Source organism: Drosophila sulfurigaster, chromosome 2R, assembly GCF_023558435.1.
Source record: "Drosophila sulfurigaster albostrigata strain 15112-1811.04 chromosome 2R, ASM2355843v2, whole genome shotgun sequence".
Lineage (NCBI taxonomy): Eukaryota > Metazoa > Arthropoda > Insecta > Diptera > Drosophilidae > Drosophila > Drosophila sulfurigaster.
Window position 1 is genome coordinate 16,492,846 of NC_084882.1, and position 27,491 is coordinate 16,520,336.

The 27,491-nt window shown below is 39.2% G+C and overlaps 2 protein-coding genes across 4 annotated transcripts; one reads left to right on the forward strand and one right to left on the reverse strand.

The window, feature by feature from the left end:
* Positions 1-14,073: 14,073 nt before the first annotated feature.
* LOC133838423 (probable aminopeptidase NPEPL1) lies at positions 14,074-25,994 on the reverse strand. Of its 2 annotated transcripts, none has more exons than XM_062269517.1 (6): positions 25,832-25,994; positions 23,949-24,958; positions 23,728-23,884; positions 21,262-21,438; positions 14,516-14,626; positions 14,074-14,436 (listed from the first exon to the last, which is right to left on the reverse strand). In XM_062269517.1, the coding sequence occupies exons 1-6, from the start codon at positions 25,907-25,909 to the stop codon at positions 14,305-14,307; spliced, it is 1,665 nt and encodes a 554-aa protein (XP_062125501.1). In that variant the 5' UTR covers positions 25,910-25,994; the 3' UTR covers positions 14,074-14,304. The 2 variants fall into 2 exon arrangements, with proteins under 2 accessions (XP_062125501.1, XP_062125498.1); XM_062269514.1 differs by lacking the exon at positions 25,832-25,994 and adding an exon at positions 25,047-25,211.
* LOC133838438 (kinetochore protein Spc25) lies at positions 25,341-27,354 on the forward strand. 2 transcript variants are annotated; one of them, XM_062269548.1, is made up of 4 exons: positions 25,341-25,613; positions 26,231-26,496; positions 26,567-26,771; positions 26,840-27,354. In XM_062269548.1, the coding sequence occupies exons 2-4, from the start codon at positions 26,376-26,378 to the stop codon at positions 27,138-27,140; spliced, it is 627 nt and encodes a 208-aa protein (XP_062125532.1). In that variant the 5' UTR covers positions 25,341-25,613; positions 26,231-26,375; the 3' UTR covers positions 27,141-27,354. The 2 variants fall into 2 exon arrangements, with proteins under 2 accessions (XP_062125532.1, XP_062125533.1); XM_062269549.1 differs by having other exon boundaries at positions 26,260-26,496.
* Positions 27,355-27,491: the final 137 nt, after the last annotated feature.

Genomic DNA, 27,491 nt, shown 5'->3' on the forward strand with positions numbered 1-27,491 from the left:
TCTGGTCCAGCTTAAAGGGTTTAACTGCGAGTGGGCAAATAATTTCGAGTGCTGCTTACATAACAACAATAACAACAACAACAGCAACAAATGCCAATTACAATTGCTTTAATGTGTGCCAGTTGGGCATAAAAAGGAGGCGAAGGAGATAGAGACCGAGCGAGAGAGCGAGCGGGATTGCTGCACTTGCTGCTCCAGAAACCGCAAGGATTAAGTAATTTCTGCCAGACATGCAGCAGTCACAATCGCCAAATGAACACAAAAACTTTCCCAAACAGAAAGGATAAGAAAGAGACAGAGAAAGATAGAGAGAGAACGAAAGACGAGGCCAGCACTCTAATGCACTCGTGTGTGCAATAAATTGGCATATCCTTACAAAGCACGCACATACACACACACTCTTATACGGAGCAAGAAAGAGAGAAAGATGAAGAGCACATACTCACACACACACACACAATACCAATGAGTTTTGCGTGTGCCAATGCGACTGTATTATGCACAGGATGCGCATAAGAATGAAAATCCTTTTGCACTTAATGGCAACACGGAAAACGGCATCAACAGCAGCAGCAGCAGCAGCAGCATCTCGACAGCAGCTCGGTATTCCGCACTCTGTCTGAAGTCTGCACACTGTCTGCCCTTGTCTTGCTTGCAGCTCCTTCGTCCTGGCGTAATATTATTTTGTGCAAAATTTCTTATTTTACCGTGGAAACTCATAAAATTTGCTGCTCTTTGTGGGCTCAATGAACCCCTTAGCGCTCTACTTCCGTTTTCTGCTGCTGCTGCTTCTGCTGCCTCTCCTTAACCACTTTGAAGGCCATTAATTTGCAATGACCGTGGTCCATACCAACATTCTATCTCCTTTTCCTTCTCTTCTCTTGTTTGTGCTCTAGTTACGAGAATTTTATGAGCATTTTCACACTTCTTCGCAACGTGACTCCTTTTATTGTTTTTTTATTTTTAATACGCACATAATGCTCGCTATGCAAATATGCTTGATGACATCAAAGACACAATAAAATCTTCCTGCTGAAAAAATTAAAAATCTAAATTCAGTTCAGCTTTAAGGGCAACGCCACACGCATAGCACATGATGCCCGTTTGCTCTCAAAGATAGATTGGCATTATTTATTCAAGTTTCACATAGCAAAACTAACGCACCAACCAACGCAGCCAACAAACAAACATCCCATGCAGACCGAGACCGATACCGAGACCGACACCGAGAGCAAGAAAAATTGTGCCCTGAAGCAATGGGCCAAGATGCTGAGATTGCATACATTCTGCTTTGGCAGCACATTTTTTAGCCGAGTACAGCTAATGAAGCATTGACAGGCGATGTGTGCAAGTAAGGATAACTAACGTTGAATCCCCAACGCGATCCACAGAGCAAACAGTCTCAAAAGTGCTTCAATTTCAAAAAACGAAGAAGCAAAGCGCATCTTGACTCTGGTGTAATTTTCTGTAAATAAAAGAAGCGATTATTTAAATATTTATTCGCATTTTTTAGTTATACAAAATCAATAAATCTATAATTTAAACTTATTTATTTACATACAATTTTGTTGATACATTTTTCTTATTTAATCTTAATTTCTCACATAATCCTTAATCGTTTACACAAAAAATATATTTCAAATAATTCACTTGCTTTTATTCATAATAAAAAGTAAACAGATTATTAAAATTAATTTATTTTCAAAAAAATCATTAATAAATTAACTTATTTAGTTTAAATTACCGACTTCTTCAGCGCTTACACAGAAAATTAATATATCAATAAAAAATTAATTTGAATTTATTATTTTTTGAAGTTGTTTTTGTTAATGTATTTCTTTTTTAATTAAATATTAATAAGTAAATTTTCCCTTAATTTATTTAATTTTATACAAATTTTATGGTTTTGTAGTCTTGTAAATAAAAATAATGAAAATGAACTGAAACTGAAACTTAAACAACATTAATTTAGTTCTATTGACTCCATCAAAACATTTATTACTACATCATTGGACTTTAATAACAGCTCGTTCAATTTGAAGCGAGAGAAATCTGAAAGATGTGTCAGATTAAAGTAATTAAATTGAGGCAATTTTTAATTGCCGAGCAATGCCTTGGAGGTAACATAAGTACATTACGGTGTCTGGTCCGGTGGCAGGAAATGCTGATGATTGTCAGTGGCAACGCGATGGCGTCACCTGCCACAAGCAGCGGCCACACAAAGCTGCTGCAACCAACGTAGAATGCGTTGCAATTACAACAATGAGCAAGCAAAGCAGCATCAGCAGCAGTAGCAACAATAATGACAATTGCAATGGTTGCGAATATATGAGAAAGAAAGAGGAGGCATGAAAAAAAAAGATGACAATATAGAGAGAAAGAGAGAGTGAAGCAGGAAAATGAAAGGGAAGTGAAGTGGAGTAGAGAAAAGCAGAAAAGCATTTACTTGAATTGACTTCATCCGTTTTTGCTTGTAGCAGTTGCAGCTGCAACTGTTGTTATTATCGTTGCCCTGCTGCTTCTTCTTCTTCTACAACTCCTTATCAATGTTGTTGTTTTGGACTTTGCCGGACCCGGGCAGGCAATCAGGCGCAACGACTTCCGCAAGGACAACGCCAGGCGTCGACGCCTGGCAACCGCAATTGAAATGTTTTCATTGCAACAACTAAAAATTGTCATCAGGATTTTCATTACCTGCGGCCAACTTGGCTTGGCGCATTCGCAACGCTTTATTAAAGATGCTGCCATAGCCAGCTATGCCTTTTCCTCTCCTCCCATCCGTAGGCGTAGTTGGCGTTGGCTTAATTAAGTTTTGCTGCCAGCTTTAGTCGGTTCAGCTCTGCTGCCATTGTAGAGATTCATTTGCAGCCCTGGCAAATTCCTTTATCACTGACAAAAATGGCGTGAAAAAATGCAATTAGTGTTTGCTGCGTACGATTTCAAGGACTCACAGTTAATTGCAAAATGCGGCAAATTAAATCATTTTCACTTTGCTGCCTCTTTTCGCACGATTCTTCTTCTACTCTCTCGTTTTCTCGTTTCTTACGGATCGTCGTCAGCTGCGTGCGGCGCTTTAAGGGATAAGTAAAAAGGCCATCAACTAAACCACACAACGTTGCATGCAACACAGATTTGCAGACTGCACTTTTAATTACACTAAAAGCTACAGCAGCAGCTGCTGATGCCGCTCATGCTGCTGCTGTTATCTTCAGCACGTTAAGATGATTCAGCTTCTTCGCATTATGCAGGACCACCATTTCTTTATTTTTGTTAAGCAGCAGGAGGCAAGGAGCTCAGCAGCTAGCAGCTATTTGGTTGACACATAAAAATTAGCATAAATGTGTGGCTCAAAGGATACCAAAAGGAAAGTTGTAAAAGCAAACGCCATTAAACACATCAACTGGAAAGAAAAACTCATTTCTTCTATGACACTGGACAGCAGAAGCAACAGCAACAACAGCAACAAAAAAAGAATGTATAAAAATCAAATTGGACACACAACAAACGATTTTCACATTCAAACACACACACACTCACACACATATCAAGCAGAACAAGAGAACCCAAGAACTACAACAATGTCCAGCAGTTTGGAGACCAAGTTGTAATATAAGAAAAACAAAAACAAAACAAAAATGTTGTTCTTTAAATGGCACAAAATGTTTTGAAAGCTTATTTTTCATTTGCTCGGTGTACACCCAACAAAAAGGGCAAGCAGCATAATGTGAAGAGAGACGCTAGCAAAGGCAAACAAAAACTACCAAAAACAAAAAAAAAAAAATAAATAAAAAACATTCTATAAGAAATAGCTGAAGATAGTGAAATACTAAAACAGCAGAGCAGCAGAGGATAACGGGAGAGGAGGCGGCCAGGACGTAAGCACACCAGAGAGAGATGGGATACAGGACGACCAGCGGCAACGAGCAGCAAATAAAAATAAATAAACATGGCAGATAAAATGAAAACAAAACTTTACAAAAATTTTTATGCTTTGTATATACAAGAAATCTATGCACATGGATGTCTTTCCTCGCCCTTGTTCCCTTTCTCTCTGTAAGTTTCCCTTGGATGCCATGACTGCTTGCTTTTCTTTTTCTCTTTTTTTTTTTTGAGGGAAGTTAGCTATGCTCCAATTGCCCATCCCAACTGATGCTATGGCATTTGCTTGATGTTTTTTGCATCTTGCAGCGCATTTACTGCACTTTTTACGACACAAATCGAAATTGTCATCCATTCGCTCAATTTGTCGTCTTGGGCGCGACCCCGTCTCCGTCCCCTCTCCTATCCATTTCTCCTCAAAAACCAGCTCAATTCCAATCCCAATCCTAGTTGTCGTAGTCCCAATGCCAGGCCAAATATCCATGCTTGACTACGCACTTGTCATATATGGAGCATTCTGTTGTTTTTCATTTATTACAGCAAAAACAAACATCAACAAATATGAATATTACCATGGATTGAACTGCTGCTCATAATTTTCATATCAGCTATTGATTAAGTATGCAAAATTCCTCGAGAAATGAATGCGTTATGAAATGTACTCTACAAAATTGTGTTGCAAATGACAAAAGCCATCTTTACTACAAAAGGAATTACATCAATTCATTGCTGAGGTATTTAATCATTAAAATTACAATCACAAATTATTAATTGAAGTGTTAAATGTCAACTTGCAACTAGTAAACATCCAATTAATAATTGTGTTCATTTATAAAGTTTATTGTAATTATTAAAGCGTAAACCAAGAGTTCAGCAATCAGTACAAATATCATCATGAACAATAAGCAAATGTTAAACTACGTCGAGAATATAATGCAATTTACAAATAAGTAAATATATAATTAAACCGAAAGCTGAAATGGCAGTTGCATTAAAAGGAATATTCCAATCTCTTTGGAACGCACATAAGTGCATTTCGAAACCCTTAAAATCGATGTCAGGGCGACCAACAGAGAGACAGAGAGAGAGAGAGAGAAAAAGAGTCGCGTAAAGTAAGTAAAAGCATTAAGAGCCCCGTCGGATTGAAAGGCAAGATCTTTAACGACATTATTAACGCGACGCCTGCAGCCAGCGGGCAAAAGCCTATGAAAGAACAATACCAAACTCTGGCTCCAGCGCTGGCCTCGTTTCCAATAATGGCCAAAAGCCGCGACAGCCGCTTCGAAATTATGGATACTTTTGCCAACTCAATTAATGTAAAGCAAACAGACGACGCGCCGAGGACACTCACTTGCAAAGTACACACACACACACAATGCCTGGTCTACATGTGTGTATGTGTGTGTTTACGTTTGTGTGTGTATGTGCCAATCAGCAAAGGCAACCAGAGTCAGCACTTAGATACTGTTTCGTATGGCACACAATGCAAAATTAATTAGCTTACTTCACTTAATCGCTTGCAATTTGACTGCAACAATGCCGAGAGGCAGAATGTCCTTGCTCTCGTCTCCTGTTTCCCGTTTCCCATCTCGTCTCGTCTCGTCGCCATCGCTGACGATGTCAATGGCGTTTGCAGCTCGTCCTTTTGCTGCTGCTTCGTTGCGCAATTTCAACTGCCATGCCGTAAAGTAATTTGCATTTCAAGCTAATGCCATTTGTATGCGCATATTCCGATTACAATTTAGTTAAATTTGTTGCCCCCGCTCTTTGCTCCCCACTCCTGCATTCCCATGCCAGCCCCAACTCCCAATTTGATTCTCGGGCTGCAATTGTCCTTGTCAGAATGAAATTTTCAGCAAGCAAACTATTGACAATGAACTAATTGCTATTGTTGCTGTCTAGGGACATATTTCGACTGCAAATAAACTCATTGCCCTTTGCCTCGTGGCGAACACAGAGAGACAGAGAAAGTCAGAGAGAGACAGCGAAAGTTATATGCAAACAGAGAGGGTGAGAGAGTGAGAGAAAGATAGACTACTGCCCGCATCAGCCTCGGGCATCATCAGGACAGCTTTAACTGAGTTGCCTTTGCTGCTTCAGCTGTTGTTGCATCTGCTAGTGGCTCAGGCACCCGAGCGGCCACTCAAATGTCTCAAGAGCACTGCCAGCCAAGCAGACTGCATCCACAGTCACAGCCACATCCACATCCATATCCACATCCTCGTCCACATCCGCATCCAGACGACTTTCGATGTGCTGCAGCAACTTCTGATGCTGACACACGCCACACTCTCCAAATCGCAAACAATTACTTTTTGAAGTGCTGCCCCTTTGCTCCATCCACCTCCCCTTCCTTCAGTCTCTCTCTCTCTCTCTCATTTACCTGTGCCGCATTGATCTACCATCATGCCACATACCAGATAACGTGCCTCAAATGGAATGCCTCAAGCGCTCTAACGATGCACAGCTCGTAAATTGAATACAAAAAGAAATCAAGTGCTACAGTAGCTATTGACCATGCAGGGCAATGCTTGAAACAACAGTTAATCTCTGTCCATCGAGTCGTATACGCAACATAGCTTTAAAAATTCAATACAATCGAACAATAATAATAGAAATTAGACTTCAAAGTAGTTAAAAGAGAGTAGAAAGTAAAGTAAAGAAGCTTTGCTATATTCTGATGATTATTGATAGTTTTTGTAAATAAGGGTATAATAACTAAATGTCACTATAATATGAACTAAATTGAATCAAATCATATAAACTCAATTTAATTTATCTTTCACTTAAAATTACTTGTTTCAAATTAATCACTGCATAGGGTATATTAAAGTCGTGTTAAGTCCATCCTTAACTATTTTTATTTGTTTTTGTGCCGAGACATCACAATTTTTAAGCCAGAAATTTGAGTTTCACCTTGTTATGCTCTTTCCTCATTCTTGTTGTTAACACAAAAAAAACAGGATGCAGTCATTTTTGCAGTATTTTAGTCTGGAAATGCTATGTTTATATGCAATAGTTAGACAATTCAAGAACATGTATCAACATAAACCAAATCTAACAATTATTAGCAAGATTTTCCATCAACGATTGTCAAAACACAAATACGAACGCAATTAAAATGAAGGCGAATGCTGAAAAAAAGTCAAGTAGAAAAGCGGGCGCTGTTATCGTTGCCATTGCCACTGCTGTTGATGTTGACGTGGATGTTGCAGGGGAAACCAACTTACTTCCCCCAAGTATTTATGAACTTTGTTAACAGACTAAGAATTACAAACTTGCTGCAAGCGCGCGCGCGGTACACAAAACTTCTGAATGAGAAATTGTGTGCAAAAGCGACAGTTTGAGGGGAGGAACGGAACGGAGCTGAGGTCTAGTGAAAATGAATTAAACGGCCACGCCCACACACACACACACACACACAGAGATACATACTCAGACTGCGTTATACAAGCATCGTGAAAGGTGCACTAATTGCCAGCAAGTCGCCGGGCAAGTTTATGGCCAAGGTAAACGCGGCCAAAACTCTATAGGCTAAAGTTCAACGTAAGCCAAGTTTTTCGACCGTGTAACGCCTACTTTTTCAAGAGGGCTCTACACCCAAATACGGAGAGTGTATGTGAGTGTGTGTGCGGGTGTGTATGTGTATATTACGTTACGTATCAAGTTTTCACGGTGCGCCTTGTGCAACTTTTGCTTTTACTTTTGCAATGCCAGCAACGATTTTCAGTTTTAATTTTGCCTTGCAATTTTTTAGCTCCCTTTCAACGTGTTGTGCGTGCAATGTGTGTGTGTGTGTGTCGCTTTACCTTAAGTCCTGTTCATATCAATTTAAAGTTTTCATTTTCATTTGGTTGTATTCTTTTTTTTCGGCTTGTGTCTTTTAACCGCTGTCATTTATTTTTTGTGTTTGCTTTTTTGTTTATTTACAGCTTGATGCATTTTTGCTCTTTTCGCAGCGTTAATCACTTTGCTTAATTCTTGGCTTTTCATTTTTCCTTCGTTAAAATTGTGGCCGAAGTTAAAAAAGGATTGAGCGCTGATTTTATTAAAATCTCATAAAACTACGTCAGCGTAAATAATAATAAAGTTCTTGTTATTTTGTATTTTAAGTACGTAATTCATTTATTTTTTTTTTTTACTTTACATGTGCACAATTTGCTCGCTTTTATCTTGTTTTTCTTGAACGTAAAGTTGAATAATATCAGTAGTTAAGGAATGGGACTCTCAGAATTATTATATTTTTATTGTTTATTATAAATTTTTACAATATGTCCTCAAGTACTTACTTCGTTTTTATATCCCTACCCGTTGGGTAGAAGAGTATTATAAATTTATGCTTCCATAAAGTATAGTGTATATATTTATGATTAGCGTCAACGGCCAAGACGATATAGCTAAATAGCAAGCGTGCCTTGAAAACTAGAGAAACAAAATAATAATAATAACTTCAGTGCTTATAATTTCTGACAATTTCGAAGCCATCAGACAAAAATTTTAGATTATTTAACAAATACTTTTGTATGGCAAAAACTGCATTAGGGTTTGATATGCTTTGGCTGACAATGTGGTATATTTTGTACTCCGTATATTTTAATATTTTTTCGGTCAATTTTTCGAATACTTGATTTAAAATGCATATTGAGTAACTCACAGTAGAGCACACTCGATTGTAGTTTTTTTTCTTGTTCAATATTTAAGAAATTATTTCTGAAATAAACAAAATTACAATTTAAAATTGTATGCACTTATATACCATGTATATGCCAACTCTTATCAGGGATAAATAGGCGAAATGACAACAAAAACTACAACTACAATGGCGAATGGCAAATGGCGATGTTACAGATGGCATGGGATGGAAATGGCAATGGCAACTGCAACTCCAACTGCAACTTTGCTGTTGGCAGGAGTAAAAAGAGCACTTGAGTGCAGCTTATTTTCTTAGGCTTGCATTATTCACGAGCATTTTCATTGATGATGCGAAACAGCAACAGCATCAGCTTACAGGATGCTTGGGACAGGTAGTCCTTTTCCTTCTGAAGATACGCACTCAAAGCTCACACACACACACACACACACTCACTCACATACACAAGGATAGATGTGCAGTCTCTTAAATTAGCTTTAAGTTAAGTAGCTGCAACGAGTGTTTTGCTTAGTTACTTTTTGCTCTCCACTTGGATAAGTGCAAGCGGCAGTGAGCATCAAATACAAAAAGCACAAAAAACGACAACACAAAAAAAAAACAAAATGAGAAATTTCTAACTGGCAGTAAAAGTCTTGGCACAGGCTGTATGCATAAGCTGCATGCTGCTCATGCATATCCAAGAAGAAATATTTTATTTTTTTACTTCATCTCCTTTTTTTTTGCTTTATTTTTAAGCGAACATGTCCAAGTTTTGTGACTTTGTTAAGGAAAAGTTTTTGACCAACCGAAGTCGGGCAAACGCCGCCCTGGTCCGCCCCATTTGATTACAAGCTTTTTATTAGCTGCCCAAAAGCAATTTGAATATGTTCATGTCCTAGTCAATCCCTTTTGCATGACCCTTTTTTCCATCGCCTTCAAGCGCTTTTTTCCCCTCCTACTCGTGTCGTACTACATCTCATGACAGTTTGCAAAGCAATTCACAAAAAAGCGAAAAAAAAGAATAAATAAAATAATAGAAGATACTTGCAACATCGCATTTTGGTCTGCAACATAAGTTGATGTCATTATCTGACAAGTCATACGACAACAGCCATGGCAAAAGCAACAATAAAAATAATAATCAGAATAATGATAAAGGCCATTTTGTAGTTTGCCAATAATTCTGTCTAGTTGCTGTTCTAAAACAAACGATGGCTTTTGAGATCATCTTGTTGAAGCAAAATTGACAGCAGCTGTTGCACGACATGGTTAAGATAATCTATCTAAAAAACAATGTTAAAATTTAGTCTGAGAGTGAACACAAAAAAAGGGATTGCGAACTTTTTAATCTAGAAAAGAAATATTCAATGTATTTATGTATGTATTCAAAATATTTATTTACTGCACAGAATATTTATTTATTTAATATTTGTATCTGCATAAATTATTTATTTTTTTTTTTATTAATTCATGCTTTGCATTTAAGAATTGAATTCTAAAGTATTATTTAAATTATTTTTTTGAATTTTTGGGTCTCTCAATTCAATTCTAGAATGCAAAGTTGGCGGATTTATTTCGCAAAAATACAATAGCTTATTATGCATAAATATTTAAAAGAGCTCTCGATTTGCTAACAACTTCTATTGCATAAATAAATATTGCATTTGTGTTGCCTTGTTTAATCAGAGACAGCTTTATGCTTTTTGATATATGTATTTCTATAGATATATTTATTTTAAACAAGCATATTCTCACCGACAGCGAATCATGATTCGCTTAAAACAGACACACACACACAAACCCATACAGAGCAGATGCTTGTATGTATCTGTGTGCACTCCATAGCATAGATGTAACAGCCTCGATTACGCTCCCAGCGGGCTGTAGCCAACCGAGAGGAAAGTTTTATTATCAGCTGCGTTTGAGAGGCAACAGAAGCAACGACAGCAACAACAGCAGCTCATAAAATATGTTTCCCATCGCACACACACACACACACACACATAGACACATTACTTGCTGTACTTTGTCGTTGTTGTTGTTGTTGCTTTATTCTTCATTTAACAGCTTGCCCCCGCGGGAGGTGCGGCCACCCGCCGCCCCTCCACATCCATCGCATTGTTTTTTATTTTTGGTCGTGCCGCTCTCTGCTGCTCCATGCTGCCCTTTTTTATTAGTCGCTGCTTTTTTGGGCTTATTATATTTTGCTTTTACACTCATTTAAACCATTTTACAGTAATTTTGCTTATAGCTAATTTTAAGCTATTGCCCTGTGGCCTACACCGACCGCTCTCGCACTCGCTACTGCTGCCGCTGCTGCTGCTGCTGTTTTGTGGCTTTGTGACAGACCAACCCCAAGGCCACGCCCTCATTCCATCACTGTCATATTTGCCTGTGCCTTTTTGGTATAATCGGGATCAAAATCAAATGGCAAGCCAAAGGTATTAAAGGGTATAAAGCAGTCGCTTCAATGCAAGAAAGAACAACTCATAATTTTTTAACGCTGCAAATGAAATCAGAAATGTTGATTTCTAGTTGAAATTAAGAAAAGTTTTGTATTAGCCTAGGGTATCTGGCAGTCAATCAGTCATGATTAAAGTTATTTTACTTGTTTATGACAGCTATTGGTCCACTGAGAGCTGTCCGCGCGACTTAAGTTATGCTATGGCTTCGCAATAGGTTTTTTGCTGCGCCACAAAGTAGGCAACATAATTCAGCTAATTTTTTATTTATTAAACTTTTGGCATCCATTAGCTGACACTGACTCTACTGTTGCTATTAGAGTTACTGCTGTTGCTGCTGCTGTGTATTGAAGCCAAGAAACTTTCACTTTATAAATTGACAATTTGTTTTGTTGCCTTCATACTTTTGCGTGCCGAAATTATTATCTATTTTTCATACAGTCAACTTGGGAATCGAAATCAACAGCTGAGAGTTGAGCAAAGTTGTACATTATTCAAGAAGTTGCAAGCAAGCAAGCAGGCAAATCCAAGCATTCAAGCCGACAGAAAACATGGCCAGGAGCAGGATCTTTGTCACTTGAGGTGCGAAAAAAAGAATAATTTATTTTGTGCGGAATTTGTCGTAGACCAAAGCATGCCAAGCATACCGACCGAGCACAACTTGTGCAGCAGCTTAAATGCCGTGCTGGGGTTAAGCTTTTGAAGCAATAACAACGCAACATAAGGAAAACAATGAAAATGACCACAAAGGCTCCTCTCCTCGCATCGAGGGCAACAAATTCTAATATTGTCATTGTCATTGTTATTGTTTTTTCTGCCTTTCTGTCTCCCCCCGCCACCTCAGACGACAAAACAGGCACACGCACTGTGCACAGTGGACTCCAAATTGAGTTGTGTGAAAGCGGTAAAATAGAAAACGACAACAACAAAAAAGAAAAAATACCAAACCGAATATAAACTTCAGTCAACGCCGTTGGGGCCAAGCGCCAATGCGACAAAAGTCAACTGCTGCATAGGGGAGCCAGGCAATGGACGATAGACGATGGTCCTTGGAGAGAGATGCTCTGCGCAGTGTGAAGATATTTATGGCCAATTGCCACTGGACACCCAGCTACCAGCAACTGGCTGCTGGCTGCTGGCCACTGGCACCAATCGCCTTGAGAAGACATTGTAAGCCGTTTAAGGTTCAGCACGCTTCGATGCAAACGCATGTGCTGGGGTCAGTTGATGCGGCCAACGTGGCGCATGAGTGATAACACACAACGCACAAAACTGCTGCAGCTCAGCTTCCACAAAGCAGCTGTTAAAAACCAAACAAAATCAATTTAAATACGCCATGCAAATAAGCCACAACAATGTCAGCAACAATAACAACACCATATTACACGGACACCGAGCAAAATAAATAAACAGCGCTTGAAATGTGTTTCCAGCTATGTTTTTGAATTGAAGTTTGGGATACATTTAGTGCCAAACAACACTGCGAGTCTTTCCCATGAATGTTTAATTTGTGCCTGTTGTTAATAATAAATTATACATGCAACATGACAAAAAAAAACTTAAAATATCACAAATTTAATAGAAAACAGATTTATATTCTATGATAGAATTGTAAACAATTATTATTATTCTAAATACAAACTCATTGGAAGCATGCTCAATTAGATGCCATTTTAAAGTGGAGACAAATTTAAAACCAACTATGCATGTCTTATGTTCTCGACTGTAGAGTGTACTACTCTAAAGAGTCAACTTTAGTCTAATATAGATTATATTCCATTTTCGTCAGGATTCTTCGATTGACCAATCATTATTCTGTATACAAAATAGTTGAAATTTAAGTTCAATTAATAGCCAAATTGTATTGTCATTTAAAATCGAGCTAGGTTTCTATATTTTCTCATTGAATTTAATTAATAGATTGATTCTGATTATTCTTTAAGCAATCTTGCCTAATTTTGATTTCTAAAGAGTTGTACATCCAAACTCCAACTTGGTTTCCATATATTGTATTCTATATCCGCATTAATTGTCTTAATGTGAATGAAGTGATGAGACAAGTGATGGCGCAAATCTATTATTATTTCAGTACAATCAGCTTATTTACTTGACTAATGTTATGCTGCACAGGTTCAACGAATTACTCATTCCCTCGTCTAATCCACTTCAGCATTGTTCGTAGCACTCGTTGCTACGGCAACTAACTCTAAGTATATTTACCAGTAGCAAATCAATAGCCTTTGACAGACAGCACACACAGAGCTCAGAAGAGAGAGAGCGAGAGGTAAACACACACTCGCATATACTTAGTTGGAGAAGCCATTCCATTTCCATTTGAAATCTATGGCTTTACACAATGGCACATTACCTGCGATGCATTTCAAGGTTTTTAACAAATCACCTGCACTTTCACGTACAACTCACCTTGCGCGTTGTTTACACCACTTCCAACTGAAAATAAACTTATTTCAAGCTAATTAAACAATAAAAGCGCCAGAGCGCAGACCCGAAAGCAAATGAAATAATAAAAACCAAGTATGGAGTATGCATTGTTGCGATGAGCACAGCTACAAGCATACCCTGTAAATCGTACATTTAGACATTTCACAGCAAAGACCGGAATACCTTTTCGACAATTTAAAAGGGCATAGGAAGGACAGGCAAATTGAAAGGCGAAATGCGCGCGCGTCCAAATGAAATTTAGCAAATAGCAGCGTAAAAGGCGGCAAGTGCAGGCGAAGACAAATGGGGCAGAGGCGTGGCTCCCAGTCGCTGTCTCTCTCACACACACGCTGATGCCGAGGGCGAACAAGCCCGCGGGACTCTTCACAAAAGTAGGCAACAAAGACGTGGCACGGTGATGTTGCAATTTAATTTGTATTGTTAGCTGTTGTTGATGCTGTTGTTGACGTTGCCACCGCCGTTGCATCTATTGTTGTTATTCGCATTGTTGTTGCTGTTGTTGTTGCTGTCGACAGCAGCCACATCAGCTTGATGATGATGATGATGACGATGAATCCACTTAACCTGCGCACTCGTATTCGCACAGCAGTTGTCTAATTGAACAGCAGCAGTAACACCAGGAGGAGCAACTCGCATGTGAAATATTGAAGTTGAGCCAAGGCAAGCCGTTTATTTAATTCTTTTTATTGCCTGACAACTACTTAATTTAATTGGCATTTATTTCAGCATGTCGCATGCATGTGTTTTCACATATCTGCTGTCTACCATATCGTATATAATTGCAGTCTGGATACGTATGTTTGTGTGTTTGTATGTGTGTTTGTGTGTGTAAACTTGATTGAAATGCTTGAACGCAGCGACCGTTAGACGCTAATCGCGGCACATACGCTTCGATGGCGGCTCCTCATCAGTGGGTGCAATCGACTGCAACAGGGCGCAGTTTGTGCGGCTGCCAAACAGGGTGAGCAGCAATGCGACACCATAGCCTGTGGCACGTTCGCCCTGCAACAGATAAACAACAACAATGGCAGTTAAATGTGTGTGTGTGTGTGTGTGTCGATTGGGGAGTGTAATTACTTACACAATGGACGGGCGTTGCCATATCAACATGCATCCAGACCCCTGGATAATCAAAACCCAGATGAGCGGCCACAAAGAGTCCAGCGCAAGAAGCCTGAGCATTTTGGCGATCCTGCAAAAGCAAAATGGCGAATATAAAGTTAGATAGCCCAAAAGTAAAAGCCGAAAAACAATAACAATGAAAATAAGCAAGAAAATGAAAATGTTGAATGGCGAATGGTGAAATGGTAAATGCAACAAGTACAACACAACCAACAACACGACGTTTTATTAAAAAGCATCCTGCAGCGCAGCACAGCGCAACCAGGAGGCATCTTCCATGTGTACATGGCGAGCGAACACATGCTCACACATGCATACATATGTACATAGATAAATACTTATATAAATGTGCTAATGCCTAAATTATAAGCCTTGCAATGGCAGCTACCCAGAAACGGAAGCTGTCGCTCTGCTAACTTGAACGGAAATTACACAGCTTAAATGGGAAAACATAAAGTGCCGCAATACAATGGGGAGCAACTGATATTTTACCAACTAACATTGCACACTTATTGCCTCGAATCTAAATTTAATACCCTTATATGATAAGGCGAAGAAGTTCCTCCGACTTTACGCTATGAGACCCACTGTGCACAGTGGCAGCTACATGCATGTGTAAGAAGCCAATGTATATGCAGCCTCACACGTATGTAATATGTTAAGGAACGTATGCCGAGCGTTGCCCAAATATAAAAAGCAAGTGTTAAGAAGCTGGAAAAGAGTAATCGACGAAATGATACCCTGTTTGACAAACTGTTAATACATTTCCGTTCAACTGAACAAAGTAGAAAAGTTCAAAATAAATTTAATTTAAATAATTTCAATTCCTTTCGCTAATCAATAAAATAAACTAAATAATGTACAAAATATTTTTTAGTGTGAATCGAAATTTACAACTTCAGCGCTGCAGTTAATATACCCATTAGTCACTATAAGATCAGCACAACTGGAATATGTCGACAACAGCAGCGGACAGGACACCCAGTGCTTTGCAAAGGAAAATTGCATGACAACGCGATATGCCCAAAATGAAAATTATTTCCCCAACACAAACGCACACACACACACGCTCACTCATATGCACATTCATGCACACATCCACACCAACACCCACACATATGGAGAACATGAAAAGTCTTTCATCGTGCAGCGGAAGTTAGTAGTCCATTGCAGCAGCGTAAAGTAAAGATTTCTATTCACATATTTCTGTAGTTGTTGCTGTTCCTGTAAAATGTTCTTCACGTGATGTTTCAACTGCTTTTGGCGGTTTTACCGCTTAGAAAATACGAGTCTGTGTTTTTTTGCTTTTGTTGTGAAGCGCAACTTGAAAGTTGAGATTTATTTACTGACAAACTTCTATTGACAAAGAACTTGCTAACTAATCGCATTCAATTGTGAAATGTGTGCTTGCATATTTGCTTTCCAAAGTGAAACTGACATTTTGCATATTAACAAGCAATTTTCAATTAAATTCCAAAGACATGTTAACTTTGTTATTTACGCATTGTCTAATCGAAAGGTTCACATCAAAGAGTTTTACGAAACACATCAAACAATTTTATTAAATTTGCTTTTTAAACGAAAAGCAGTTTCTAATTAAATGTTAAAACAATTTGTTCATTACAATCGTTTTGGGTTAGTTCGCTTTACACAATTCCGGATAAAAACGGGAGAGGGGGAATTTAACGAATGGACTCGAATCAGTTTGAATCAGCTCATTCAACCGACTCTGGCGCACAGTGAGAGAGAGGGAGAGAGAGAGAGAGAGAGTGCGAGCCTACGCGCTTTCATCAATAATGGCAAACATTTGTCAACATAATGTCATTAGCATTGATTGCATTGCGCGACGCATTGATTGTGTGAACCTTTTGTAAATAGGCGAGGAGCTGTGCACACATCGCCACATATCAAGTTTGGCAATGGGGTCGCCGACTAATTGCGGTTAGCTACGTGACCAGACCCAAACCCCAAGCCCAAACCCCAAACCCCAAGCCCCCGAAAACCCAAAACCTAGACCCAACCCAAACCAACTCGTCCCGTCGCTGCCACGTGTGTCACATACGAGGGAATCGATGGCAATTTTTGATGCGATGCCATCCGCATCCCATTTACGATTAACGTGCATTTTAATTAGCAGTCAAAATTATCGCACTACGTTGCCTATACATTTAAGCTGTCATTAAGTAGCCGACGCGTATGCGTCTGCCTATAATCAGAAACTTGTCCGGAATACATAAGCGTTTTACCATTTATCAGCTCTTGATTGCATATCGCGCTTACAACAAATTTGACGTATCTTTTTAACTTTTATATTACTATCAACATTTAGGAGATCTTTATCAAATATTACAGACTTATATACTTGGAACAAACTTCCTTTCTAGCAGTTATTATCAGTTGTGAACTGAATATTGTGCTAAACATATTCTGCAACATCTTATCCAATTTAATTGGATTGCCAATTTTATCAATGTATATTTAATATTGTGGCTTCACAATTTGTATCATCACATTTATCAGTTCTTAATAGAATGTAGTGTTTTCAACAATTTTTATTTGATAGTACATCTGTGTTCACAATTATTATTTACATTTATCAGTTCCTGATTGAATATAATAGTCCAAACAAATCTGCAGCATCTTCTTTAAATCGAATGTTCATAGTAAATTGAAAAGTCAACATCACACTATAAATTTAAAGCAAACTTCTATTTTCACATTTATTATTAACAAAATAGAATTCAATATGTACTACAACTGATTTAATATCATTGTTCAAATATCTACCACAAATCAACTATTAATGTAGTTCCATCCATAACTCGTAAAACATACAATAAAGAAATATTTAACAAAAAATGTGAACTGTTAGAATTCATATGATAAATCGATGCAATCGAGAACATAAACTGCAAGCGATTAACTTGCTGTTTATCCAGCTGATGGGTCTAACTGCTTGGGTCTTTAAAGGCAGCGACAAACACTTAAGCAGAACACGATGCTCAAGGAAGCTTACATCAATGACAGGCGTAATACTTGCCACACCATCCACGCTCTCTCTCTCTCTCTCTCTCTGCCTCTCTCTCTGCCACGATACGTACCCCGTTTAGCGGACGCTTGACGCATTGAGGAGGCCTTGAAGGCATCAATGTATTGAGAATGCCTTTGACTGGTTTCGGTATCAATTACACATTCATTGAATGGGCGGAAGGCGTGAGAAGACGTTGCCGTAGCTGTCGCTGTCGCAAGGATTTGCACAGACAGTTGCCTTCTGACTGGCTAAAGAAACTGTCTGTGGAATAGATGCCTGAGCACGCTGAAAGCGACAACCGTTTTTTATTCAATTTTCCCCTGATGTCGCAGCGCTTTAAAAACTTTTTACCCGGGAGCCGAGACGAGCCGAGTCGTGTAGGAGGAAGGCAAAAGAGCAAAAGGAAAATATTAGGAACATTCAATGTGAGCGAGTGGCTGAGTTTTGTTGCTTGTTTTCCTTGTTCCCTTCCTCTTTTTTTTTGTATTTTTTTGTTATTGTTGTTGTGCGCTTTGCCTAAGAGACGTGCAAAAGTTGAACGGAAACCAACACATAACAAGCGGAAAGATTTGTGTTAACAAAGTCGCCGGAGTTGCAGGAGTTGTTGCCGCAGTTGTCGTAGTTGCCGCCCCCGTAAGTAGGCAACGGAAATCGCGGCCATTGCGCAAATTACGTGACTTACCAGCCAGGTCTGGGGCTGGCCAGAGCTTGGGCGGAATGGGACTTAAAATCTGCATTTAAACCACTGTATCACTAAGCTGAGGCATTATTTATAAACTGTTGGCATTATTTAATCAAGAGCGCAAACAAACACACAAAAGCATAACACAAAGGCCATATTTGGCGCCTTGAGGTCGCTGCGTAAAAATAAAAATACACGAGCATAAAAACAAACTTTTGCGCATAAAAAGTTCAATTTAATTCATTAAAAAGCGTAAAAAGTCGCCATACAATTGAATTTAAAATGTTGCCGCTTAATAAAAATTTACCAACTGCTATTCAAACAAGAACAACAAAAACAAAACCGAACAACAACAAAAGTGAAAGAAAGCAATTACGCATACGCCGCATAAGCCGCACAAAAGACATTGCAACACGTTGCTGGCTGCTCCGCATGCTCCATGGGTTTATCTAAAATTCATGCTCTCTGGCCTGAGCGCTGCCAGCAGCATTTTACGATTTAACATAAAAATCAATTACCAACAATGGTAAAATTTCACAGTCATAAAATTTGAGTAACTTACTCGACGACGACGACAACGACGATGACGACGGAGACAGCAATGTTCTTCTCTCGCTTTGAAGCTGCTCAAAATTGAGAAACAATTTGAATTTTATTTCGCTTTCGTTTTCTATGTTTTCTATGTTTAGCTCGTTTTGCGAAATAAATATAATCCGTGTCTGGTTTTAAATTGGAAACTAAATTCGTTGTGGATATTCTTGGCTTATTACAATCAAATTCAAAACAACCCCGAACACATTCCCTTTGAATTTGATTTCTACTTTCGACGCGAACCTTTTCCAAATGCTAATTACTTGCCAATTCCAAAAGTTAACCCCTAGTTCAGTGCCAAATTGCAATGAAAGCCTAGCTAATAGCGAAACACAACCAAAAAACCATTCAGAACCTCGTCAAAATGAACCAGCGACTGTTTTAGAGGAGGGCGTAGTAAAACAAAAGCAGCTGCACAAAGAGCCACCAAACCAACACTCATAATCCGTCCATTTAGTGGGCAACTAGCAAAAAGTCATGTAATTTAAACGAAACTCGTGGCGCAGCGCAGCTCCATTATGTATACTCTGCACTAAGCAAGCAGCTGATGTAAAGCATAATCGACTTTATATGTGATAGTAAAGGGTATGCAGGAATCGAGCATGCTTGGCACACAGATTTTTTTGGAGGGTCTGCTATCGCTTCACCTTTTTCGCATTTAACGTTGAATGCATTTTGAGTTAAAAACACTTTATCACAGGCACATTGACAAAGTGCGCGGCGCAGCGCTGATGTCACATCAAATGCAGTCGGTGCGGGGGGCGTGGCTGGGCCACAACAGGGACTTGTTTTTTGTCAACGGAGACAAAAACAACGACCATCAAAGTGGTCGAAAAATCAAACAGCCAACAGCCAAGAGAGCGAGAGAATGCGAGAGGCAAGTCAAGTGGCAAGTTTTGAAAGAGAAAGAGAGAGATAGGGAGAGGGAGTACGATTGTGCTGCAGGTAATGGCAGGTGGCCAAGCTGCCAATGCTGCCATGCCACTTGACCTCTTCTGACACCAACGCATCCCCAGTCATGCAGCAGTCAGCAGGCGGCAGGCGGCAGTCAGCAGGCGACAGTCGCCCATGGCCCATGGCGTGACAATGATGAATGACCATTGATCCGAAGCGTTTTAGATGTACAATAAGGTAACTCGATTTGGTTGCTGTTGTGGTGTAGCTTGAGGCGCCACGCTACGCATCGGACCGGACCGCACCGCACCACACCACAGCAATAGCAACAGCAAACCACTTCCATAACCCCGATCCTGTAACATTACTTTTATCCAATGGCTGCCAACGTAGATTGAAAGCCAAAGTTTTTGATACATGTGAGCTGAGAGAGCCATGTGCCCCAAGTCCACGTGTGTGTACACTTCTCCATATCTCTCTGTGTGTGTGTGCAACGTGGGTATAGTAAATCACAGTAATACTAATCAATCTTTAAACCGAACATGACGTCCATCATTTTTCGCAACATTGCGGCGGCAAAAAGAAAACCAAATATTGAGTTGACCCCCCTGATAAAGTTAATTAAAAATCTGTGTAACATATTTGCAAAAACCCCAACACACACACACACACGTTACTTTATTTTGGCTTTACTATTACTGTCTGTGTTTCGGAATTTTGGGTATAAGCATACATATGTACGTATGTGTGTGTGTGTGTTATGAATGAGTCTGCAGCGATGTCCATTATTGATCAACCATATTTCGTTGCAAGTTATTTAGCACTTAAGCTCCAGCGTGGCTTTAAATTTCTATTGATTTTCGCAGGGCAAAATTATAAATAATAACTGCACTTAAAGCATCAACGAAATATTCAAGTAAAGATTGTTTTCAAGGTGTGATGGAAGTTATCCGATAAAATTTAGTACGATTTCGAACGGAATTTATAAAGATATAAAAGTGTGAGACAAAACGGTTTAATAGGCGAAAATTAATAGATTTAGATTGATAAATTTTCCTTTTTATTACGAGTCTTTTATTGCTATAGATGGCACTGATTACAAGTTTGTAGACAAAAATAAAATAGAAGTAGATTAATGTAGGAAATAGATTTCAATTTTCAAACCAAAAAAGAAACAAGAAAAAGTGAAGAGAATTTAAAAGCGCATTTAGGCTGATATTTCTCAGTCTACTGTTAGTTTCCAATCAACTGCCACAATTTTTTGCCAACTCAAACTCAGAAAAAAAGAATAATTCCGCATAAAAATCGACTTTTTCTACTTTGACAGAGACGTGTGAGAGTGTGCGTGAATATGGATGTAAGTGTATGTATGGGCGAATTGTTCAATGTGTGTGTGTGCGTGTGTGTGGGCAGAAGGTTGGTTTTGTTGTCAACTGCTTCTTTTATGGTATGGTTTTCGTTTTTTTTTGTTTTTTTTTGGTTTTTTGCTTTGCTTTTGGGTACTTACCGCTACAGAGTTTTTCATATCAGCGACGGCCGATGCAAATTCCGAGAAATGCAATTCGGGACTATAAATAATGGGCGCCAATAAATCGCCGGATTTGCGTCCGGCTTGCAATGCCTTTGCCTCCCATGGCTCCGAGTTTGTCAATATGGCACCATGATATTTGCCTGTTGCTATACCCTGAAAAGACGAGTAAGAGAATAACTGAAAGTGAGTAAAACGAAACAACGGAGAATGATATGCCTTTAATGGGAGGCCATTTCAAGCGATTGAAAACATGCAATATTCAACGGCGAAAATTCTAACAATAAAACGCCACACTACAGCAAGAATGCTACTAACAATGTTAAGTTGCCTCCGTCCGGATGAAGCTGAAGGGAGCAGTGTGTGTTACACATCAGAAAGTTGCAGCAGGGCGCAGCCAAGCGGCGATGCATGCTTGCCACCGAAAATTGCAAGTTTCCGACGCCAACAGCAATAAAAAGGTGCAAGGTTATTTAGCACAAGCAACACCGAACCCCGAACAGAAACAGCAACAGCAACAACAACTGCAACAGCATCAGGACTACGACCAGGACGAGAGCGAGGACTAGCCAAGCACTGACTGCATGGCGCGTGTTCAACTACAGCTGGACAAATGAAAGGAACACACAAACACACATACACTCAACAACAGCAACAGCAACAACAACAACATTCGGCATAACAAGCAGCAGCAACATAAAATGTAAAAGCACCAAAGTGTTGGCTGCTGTTTTGTTGGTTGTTATAAAATACCCTAGATAAAATTCCAAATTCAAGGTGACTACTTGCAGTATTAAAAGGAAATATCGAAAACTATTTTTTCTTTTTATTTATTGTTAACTAACTTTCACAGTTGAAGTGCACCAAACTAAATATTCATATAGGGTATTTGTTAGTCTGGCACTTTAAACATTGTTAGTTTTGTTACTTATTGTTGTTGTTATTGTTCTCGTTGTTGCAGTCGCAGTTGCGCCAATGTTGGCAATTAATATTATTGCATGTTGCAGAAGTGTACAGCAATTTGTATATCCGCAGGGGTGTGTGCAAAAGTGTGTGTGAGTGTACTTGTGTGCGCGTGTTTAATGAAATTAAACACAACAAGCGTCAAAACAAATTCTAAACAATTTCGGCGAAAACGAAACGCACAAAAAAAACTGTATTTGTTTGCCTACCAAATTTTTAGTTGACTTTTTTGTTATAAGTGCTCTAGGTTTCGTCCCAGTCGATTACGCTGTCGCATCCTGTCCTTGTCCTGTTCTGTCCTGTCCAGGCCAGTTTCGATTTATTTCCCATCGAACCACAAATAACGCAAATTGGCATCATATTTTAAGCAAATTGCATCCAAGATTTATGGTAATTGTGCGCCATCGCAGCAATGCCTCCCCTTCTCCCTTCTCCCTCTTCCACCCCCTCCCCATCCTACTCCTTTGCTTCTTCTGCATTGGCAAGCATCTCCGCAACCTTGCTCAATGCCCTCTGATTCAGTTTCAGCCCCCAACCAAAAACCAGCAGCAACCGCAAAACGGGTTTGCTTCATTGCCTTTTGTTGTTGCCTCTTTTGCACACGAGACGCGCGGTGGCAAAAGCGGTGGTGATGTTGATGTTGGCTGCTGCTACTGCTGCTGCTGCAACTCCAAGTTGCCGCCAAAAAACCAAATTTGCAATTTATTTTTGCCAATTAACCTCGTGACTTTTATAAAGCGTGGCATAAATTTTGCATTTACGGAACGCAAGAAAAATGCATCCCAGTACGGCGGGGCTAAAATGTGCACAATTCGTCAGGAATAGAAACAGCCAAAGCCAACTACTTTCAACATTTGCCATGGCAAGTTTTGTTTAGAAGCCAGGGCACATTAAGAAAATGAGTTTCTTTAACGCCTCAACAAGTCGAAGGTCTTAATTAGTTGCATTTCAGCATGCGGAATGTATAAATTATTTGCTTTAAAATCTATTGCAACAGCAATAATGCAACAAGCATTTTCCTACACTTGCAAATAATTCGAATTTATGTAGTTGTTAAAAATATGTGGCAAATAATTGCACGCAAATAATTTTACAATGAAAAATGTAATTCGAATTTTTGAATCTGAAAATAACTTTATAACATCGATAATTGGACACTCTGCTTCTAAATACAAAATTATGCAATTAACTGCAATATGAAACTATAACAAATATTGTTGTTTATTCTTAACATAAACTGTCCTAAAATAATATGCTGAGCTCCTTTTGGCTGTCTTAATGAAAATTGGATACCTCATAAATTATGATATATTGCAAAATATGCATTTATATGCAATGTATTTAAATTAATCGTTCTTTGCTCGTTATTAGAATTTGCATAAAGCGAATATGAGAGTTCAATTATTTGCAACTAATCCGTAATAATAATCATATTAACTGAATTTACTAAAATTATTAGGCAAAATAATAATCTTAACTCACTTGAGCACCAGTCAACGTGGCCATATCCAAAATAATGTTCGCCTTCAGATCCTTGTTGGCAAAACAAACACCATCAGCCAGAACCAAACGCCCCTCAGCATCCGTATTATTGATTTCCACAGTGCGACCAGAGTACAGCGTGTGAATATCATCAGGACTGTGAAAGAAGTAAAAATAATGTATTACTTGACATATATTTAATTAGTGAAATGACAACTTACCGCGTGGCATTTGGTCCCACAGAATTCTCAGCCAAGCAAAAGACAGCGTGCAAATTATCCTTGAACCCGCACTTGACAGCCGTATAGAAGGCACCCAATATAGCAGCAGCTCCACCGCAATCCCGCTTCATTCCTGGCATGGCAGTTTTACCCTTGATGCTGAGGCCACCAGTATCGTAGACAATGCCCTTGCCTACCAGCGCAATGGTCTCCTGGGCACCTTTCGGCTCATGGGAGAGCACAACGAGAGCTGGTGGCACAGCTGCCGCCTTACCTACACCATAGATGCCACCGAATCCACGCTCCTTCAGCTCCTCGCCACGTATGATCTGCGGCTCCAAAGACAACTCTTTGCCAAATTCGCGCACATTCTCAATGAAATGGTCTACATTCATCTCGTTGCACGGCGTGTCGACAATGCGTGCCGCCAAACGTATGCTACGCTCTGACTCCTGCAGACAGTTGAGCTCATCCTGAGTCAGTGGTTTCTCCTCGATGCAACCATCCTTATCAATGACCACAAACTCCACATTTATCACTGAGCGAGTGGCATCAGCATCTCCACCGGCATTGGGCGTCTTGTTCCCGCTCCCGCTGCCCGTTTTACGGGAATAAAGAGGAAAGGCACGGACCACAGCACAGGCACTGGCAAAGATGTTCTCGCGCTCGCAGACTAAAACGACGTTCTCCTCGTTGACATTAAGCACATGATTCTTTACCAGACGCGTAATCGAGTGTGCACGCGATGCGGTATTATGTCGGGATGCCTTCAATGGCAAGGCGGCAACGGTGGCCACATCCAGATACAACGAGCATTTGTCCGTTGGTGCCGGATGCAAGCAGGCAATGGCACTTTTGAATGTCTCCTCGGTGACACGGGGCTCCAGTTTGCTGGCCAAATGGCCAAACTTCAGCAGATTAAGATGACGCAGCTGGCCAATGATCAACACGGGCTGCAGCTGCGGATCGCTACGCGTTAGCGATTCATTGAATTTAATTTCCGTGGCCATCTGCAAAAGAACAAAATAAATACTGAATTGTATTGACTCTCTGCTAATTCGTATTGGAATCGAAAGGATCATAAATTATGTGGAGTACCTTAATCGTTGATTTGCTTGAATTTATGATACTCCAGGTTGGCGCAAAACGCTGACTTTGTACCGTAAACTTGTGCACATGACACAGTTTGATTGGAATTACTGATTTCACTCCCGTTCTAATCATTCGAAACAGTTGTTTAGTAAATTACAAAAAAAATAAACTACAAAAAAAATAATATTTAGTATTATGTGACTTCCAAGTTTTCTGTCACATGTAAAAAACATAAACTGACAATTTTTAATATTGAATCGGAATATTAGTCACAACAAAATCTCATAGTCTAATCTTTAATCCCATTTATTATTACTGTCTGCAATTGCGACCCGGCAATTAAACGGAATATGCTTAATACTAATGCGGGGTGGGGGGTCTTTCAGCTGGCGAATATAACACAGATTGATAAGACGAACGAGCAGCGACGTCATCAAACAGCCGCGCAGCGCATTGACTTCGCAAAGGCGAAGCGTCCTGACCTTGTGGTCAAAACGAGACCAACAAGTGGCTAACAGCCTGAGAGGGCAAAAGGGGTTCAAGATTTATTCTCCATTTTGTCAACAACAAACGGTAAATGCTACATATACATAAAGTATTTACATATATTTGTGCACTCAATGGGGCTTTAGACAGCAACGCAGATTGTTTATGCAAATGTCTTATTTATTTTTAGCAACTTAATGACGAGCGCTTTCGCTTTGTTCGCAAAAAAAAATGAAAAAAGATACCGCCCCCATCACCGGCGTTTTTTGCGAATATTTCTTTAAATTCAAACTTTATTTACTTACCTTTCTAGCAGGAAAGCTATTGCTGTAGCTGCGATTTAATATAGCGCTTATTGCCTTTGTGCTGTGCAACAAACGCATTAACTTTTAAAAACCACAGAGCAACAAAGCTAGCACGTCCACAAATCTTTGCAAATTTTTCACACTTGCAATTTTTGCCGGCTATCAATGTAATAGGTATGACTTAAATATCGATACGGAAAAATATCGATTGTTTTTTATACCGATTACAAATTACTGACAGTACTACAAATATCTGGCAACGCTGCTGCAAATAATTAATAGTGAATATTTTAAAATATTTTAAATAAGCAACAATAAAATTATTTATTTATTGTTAAAAAAATTAAATTTAAGTGATTTAATTATTGACAACATGATAAAAATATTATTAAATTTAAGCAAACGACTCTCATCTCTAACACTCACAGTAATTGATAATCTGGCAGCACTACATTAGTGGAAGCGTCTCTCCCATGGTATAGCTGGAATGCAAGCATCCGAAGCGCTTATTTTAAATTGAATTTGATTCAACGAACGAAAAACAATGGCTCAACAGCAATTTGATATTAATAAACGTCTCATGACGATGCTGAAGAATGAAATGCGAGCGGGTGAACAAAAGAATGCGCATGTCAAACAAACAGCAAAAGTAAACAACAATGTTGGTATGTGTGTGTGCGACCTCTGTGTGTTATGTATGATATCAAAATAAATAAATCTTTCCACCTATAATAGCGTCAGTTAAGGAAACACTTGAGCAACAGAAGCGTGCATATGAAAAGGTTAACGCAAAAACACTCAAACGACGCAAAGATCTGGAAGCGTGCGAGGCGCTAATCGAAGCCGTACAAGAACAAGTGACGGCGGCCAAGCAACGCAATGATGCTATGCGAGAGCGTTTGGCGGAGGTGAGAAAAGAACACAATCAGTACAGGGGATGGTAAGTTTACCTATCACTACTATCATTATATAGATGGAATATTTACAAACAACACTCCTTGCTTGCAGTGTACGAGTATTATGCGATGCCACCAACATATTAATGAATACTAGCGAATTGCCTACCAAGATCAAAGGGGTCACTGTTTCAGGCACCGGAGATCAATGGTTACCCTTCGATGTGTCCACCAGCGATTTAAAGGGCTTAAGCATGCTGGGGAATCGCATTCAATGCAATAGCCTTTATGCTGATAAGTGGAACCAGCTACTACAAGTTGGGAATCCAGATAGCGGACCCCAAAGAAACCTCAATGTTACAGCCTCATCGATAGTTGAGATAGATTTAACCTCGCCGCAGTCTCAGAGATGATTGACATATTTTATTTCCCGTATTGTTTTATATTACTAATCTAACGAAAGTGCAAAGTATATAGTTCTAACTTGTTCTAGACAGATGTAATAATGTTTGATTGATTTCTAGACAAAAAGAAATCTATTTTTAAGTATAGGTTAGCAATGTATAATGAAAACATAGTAATTAAAATTGACTTTTCCGGTCCTTAACAATTCTATACTATACGTTAATGTTGTTTACATTTATGTCAAGTATTTCGAACTCTAGACGTTCGTTAATTTGTATTTATAATTCTTTATTTTGCCATATATAGCATGCAGATAGTGAAAGCGACAATTGCTATCGCACAGTGTGTGCCAGAAAATC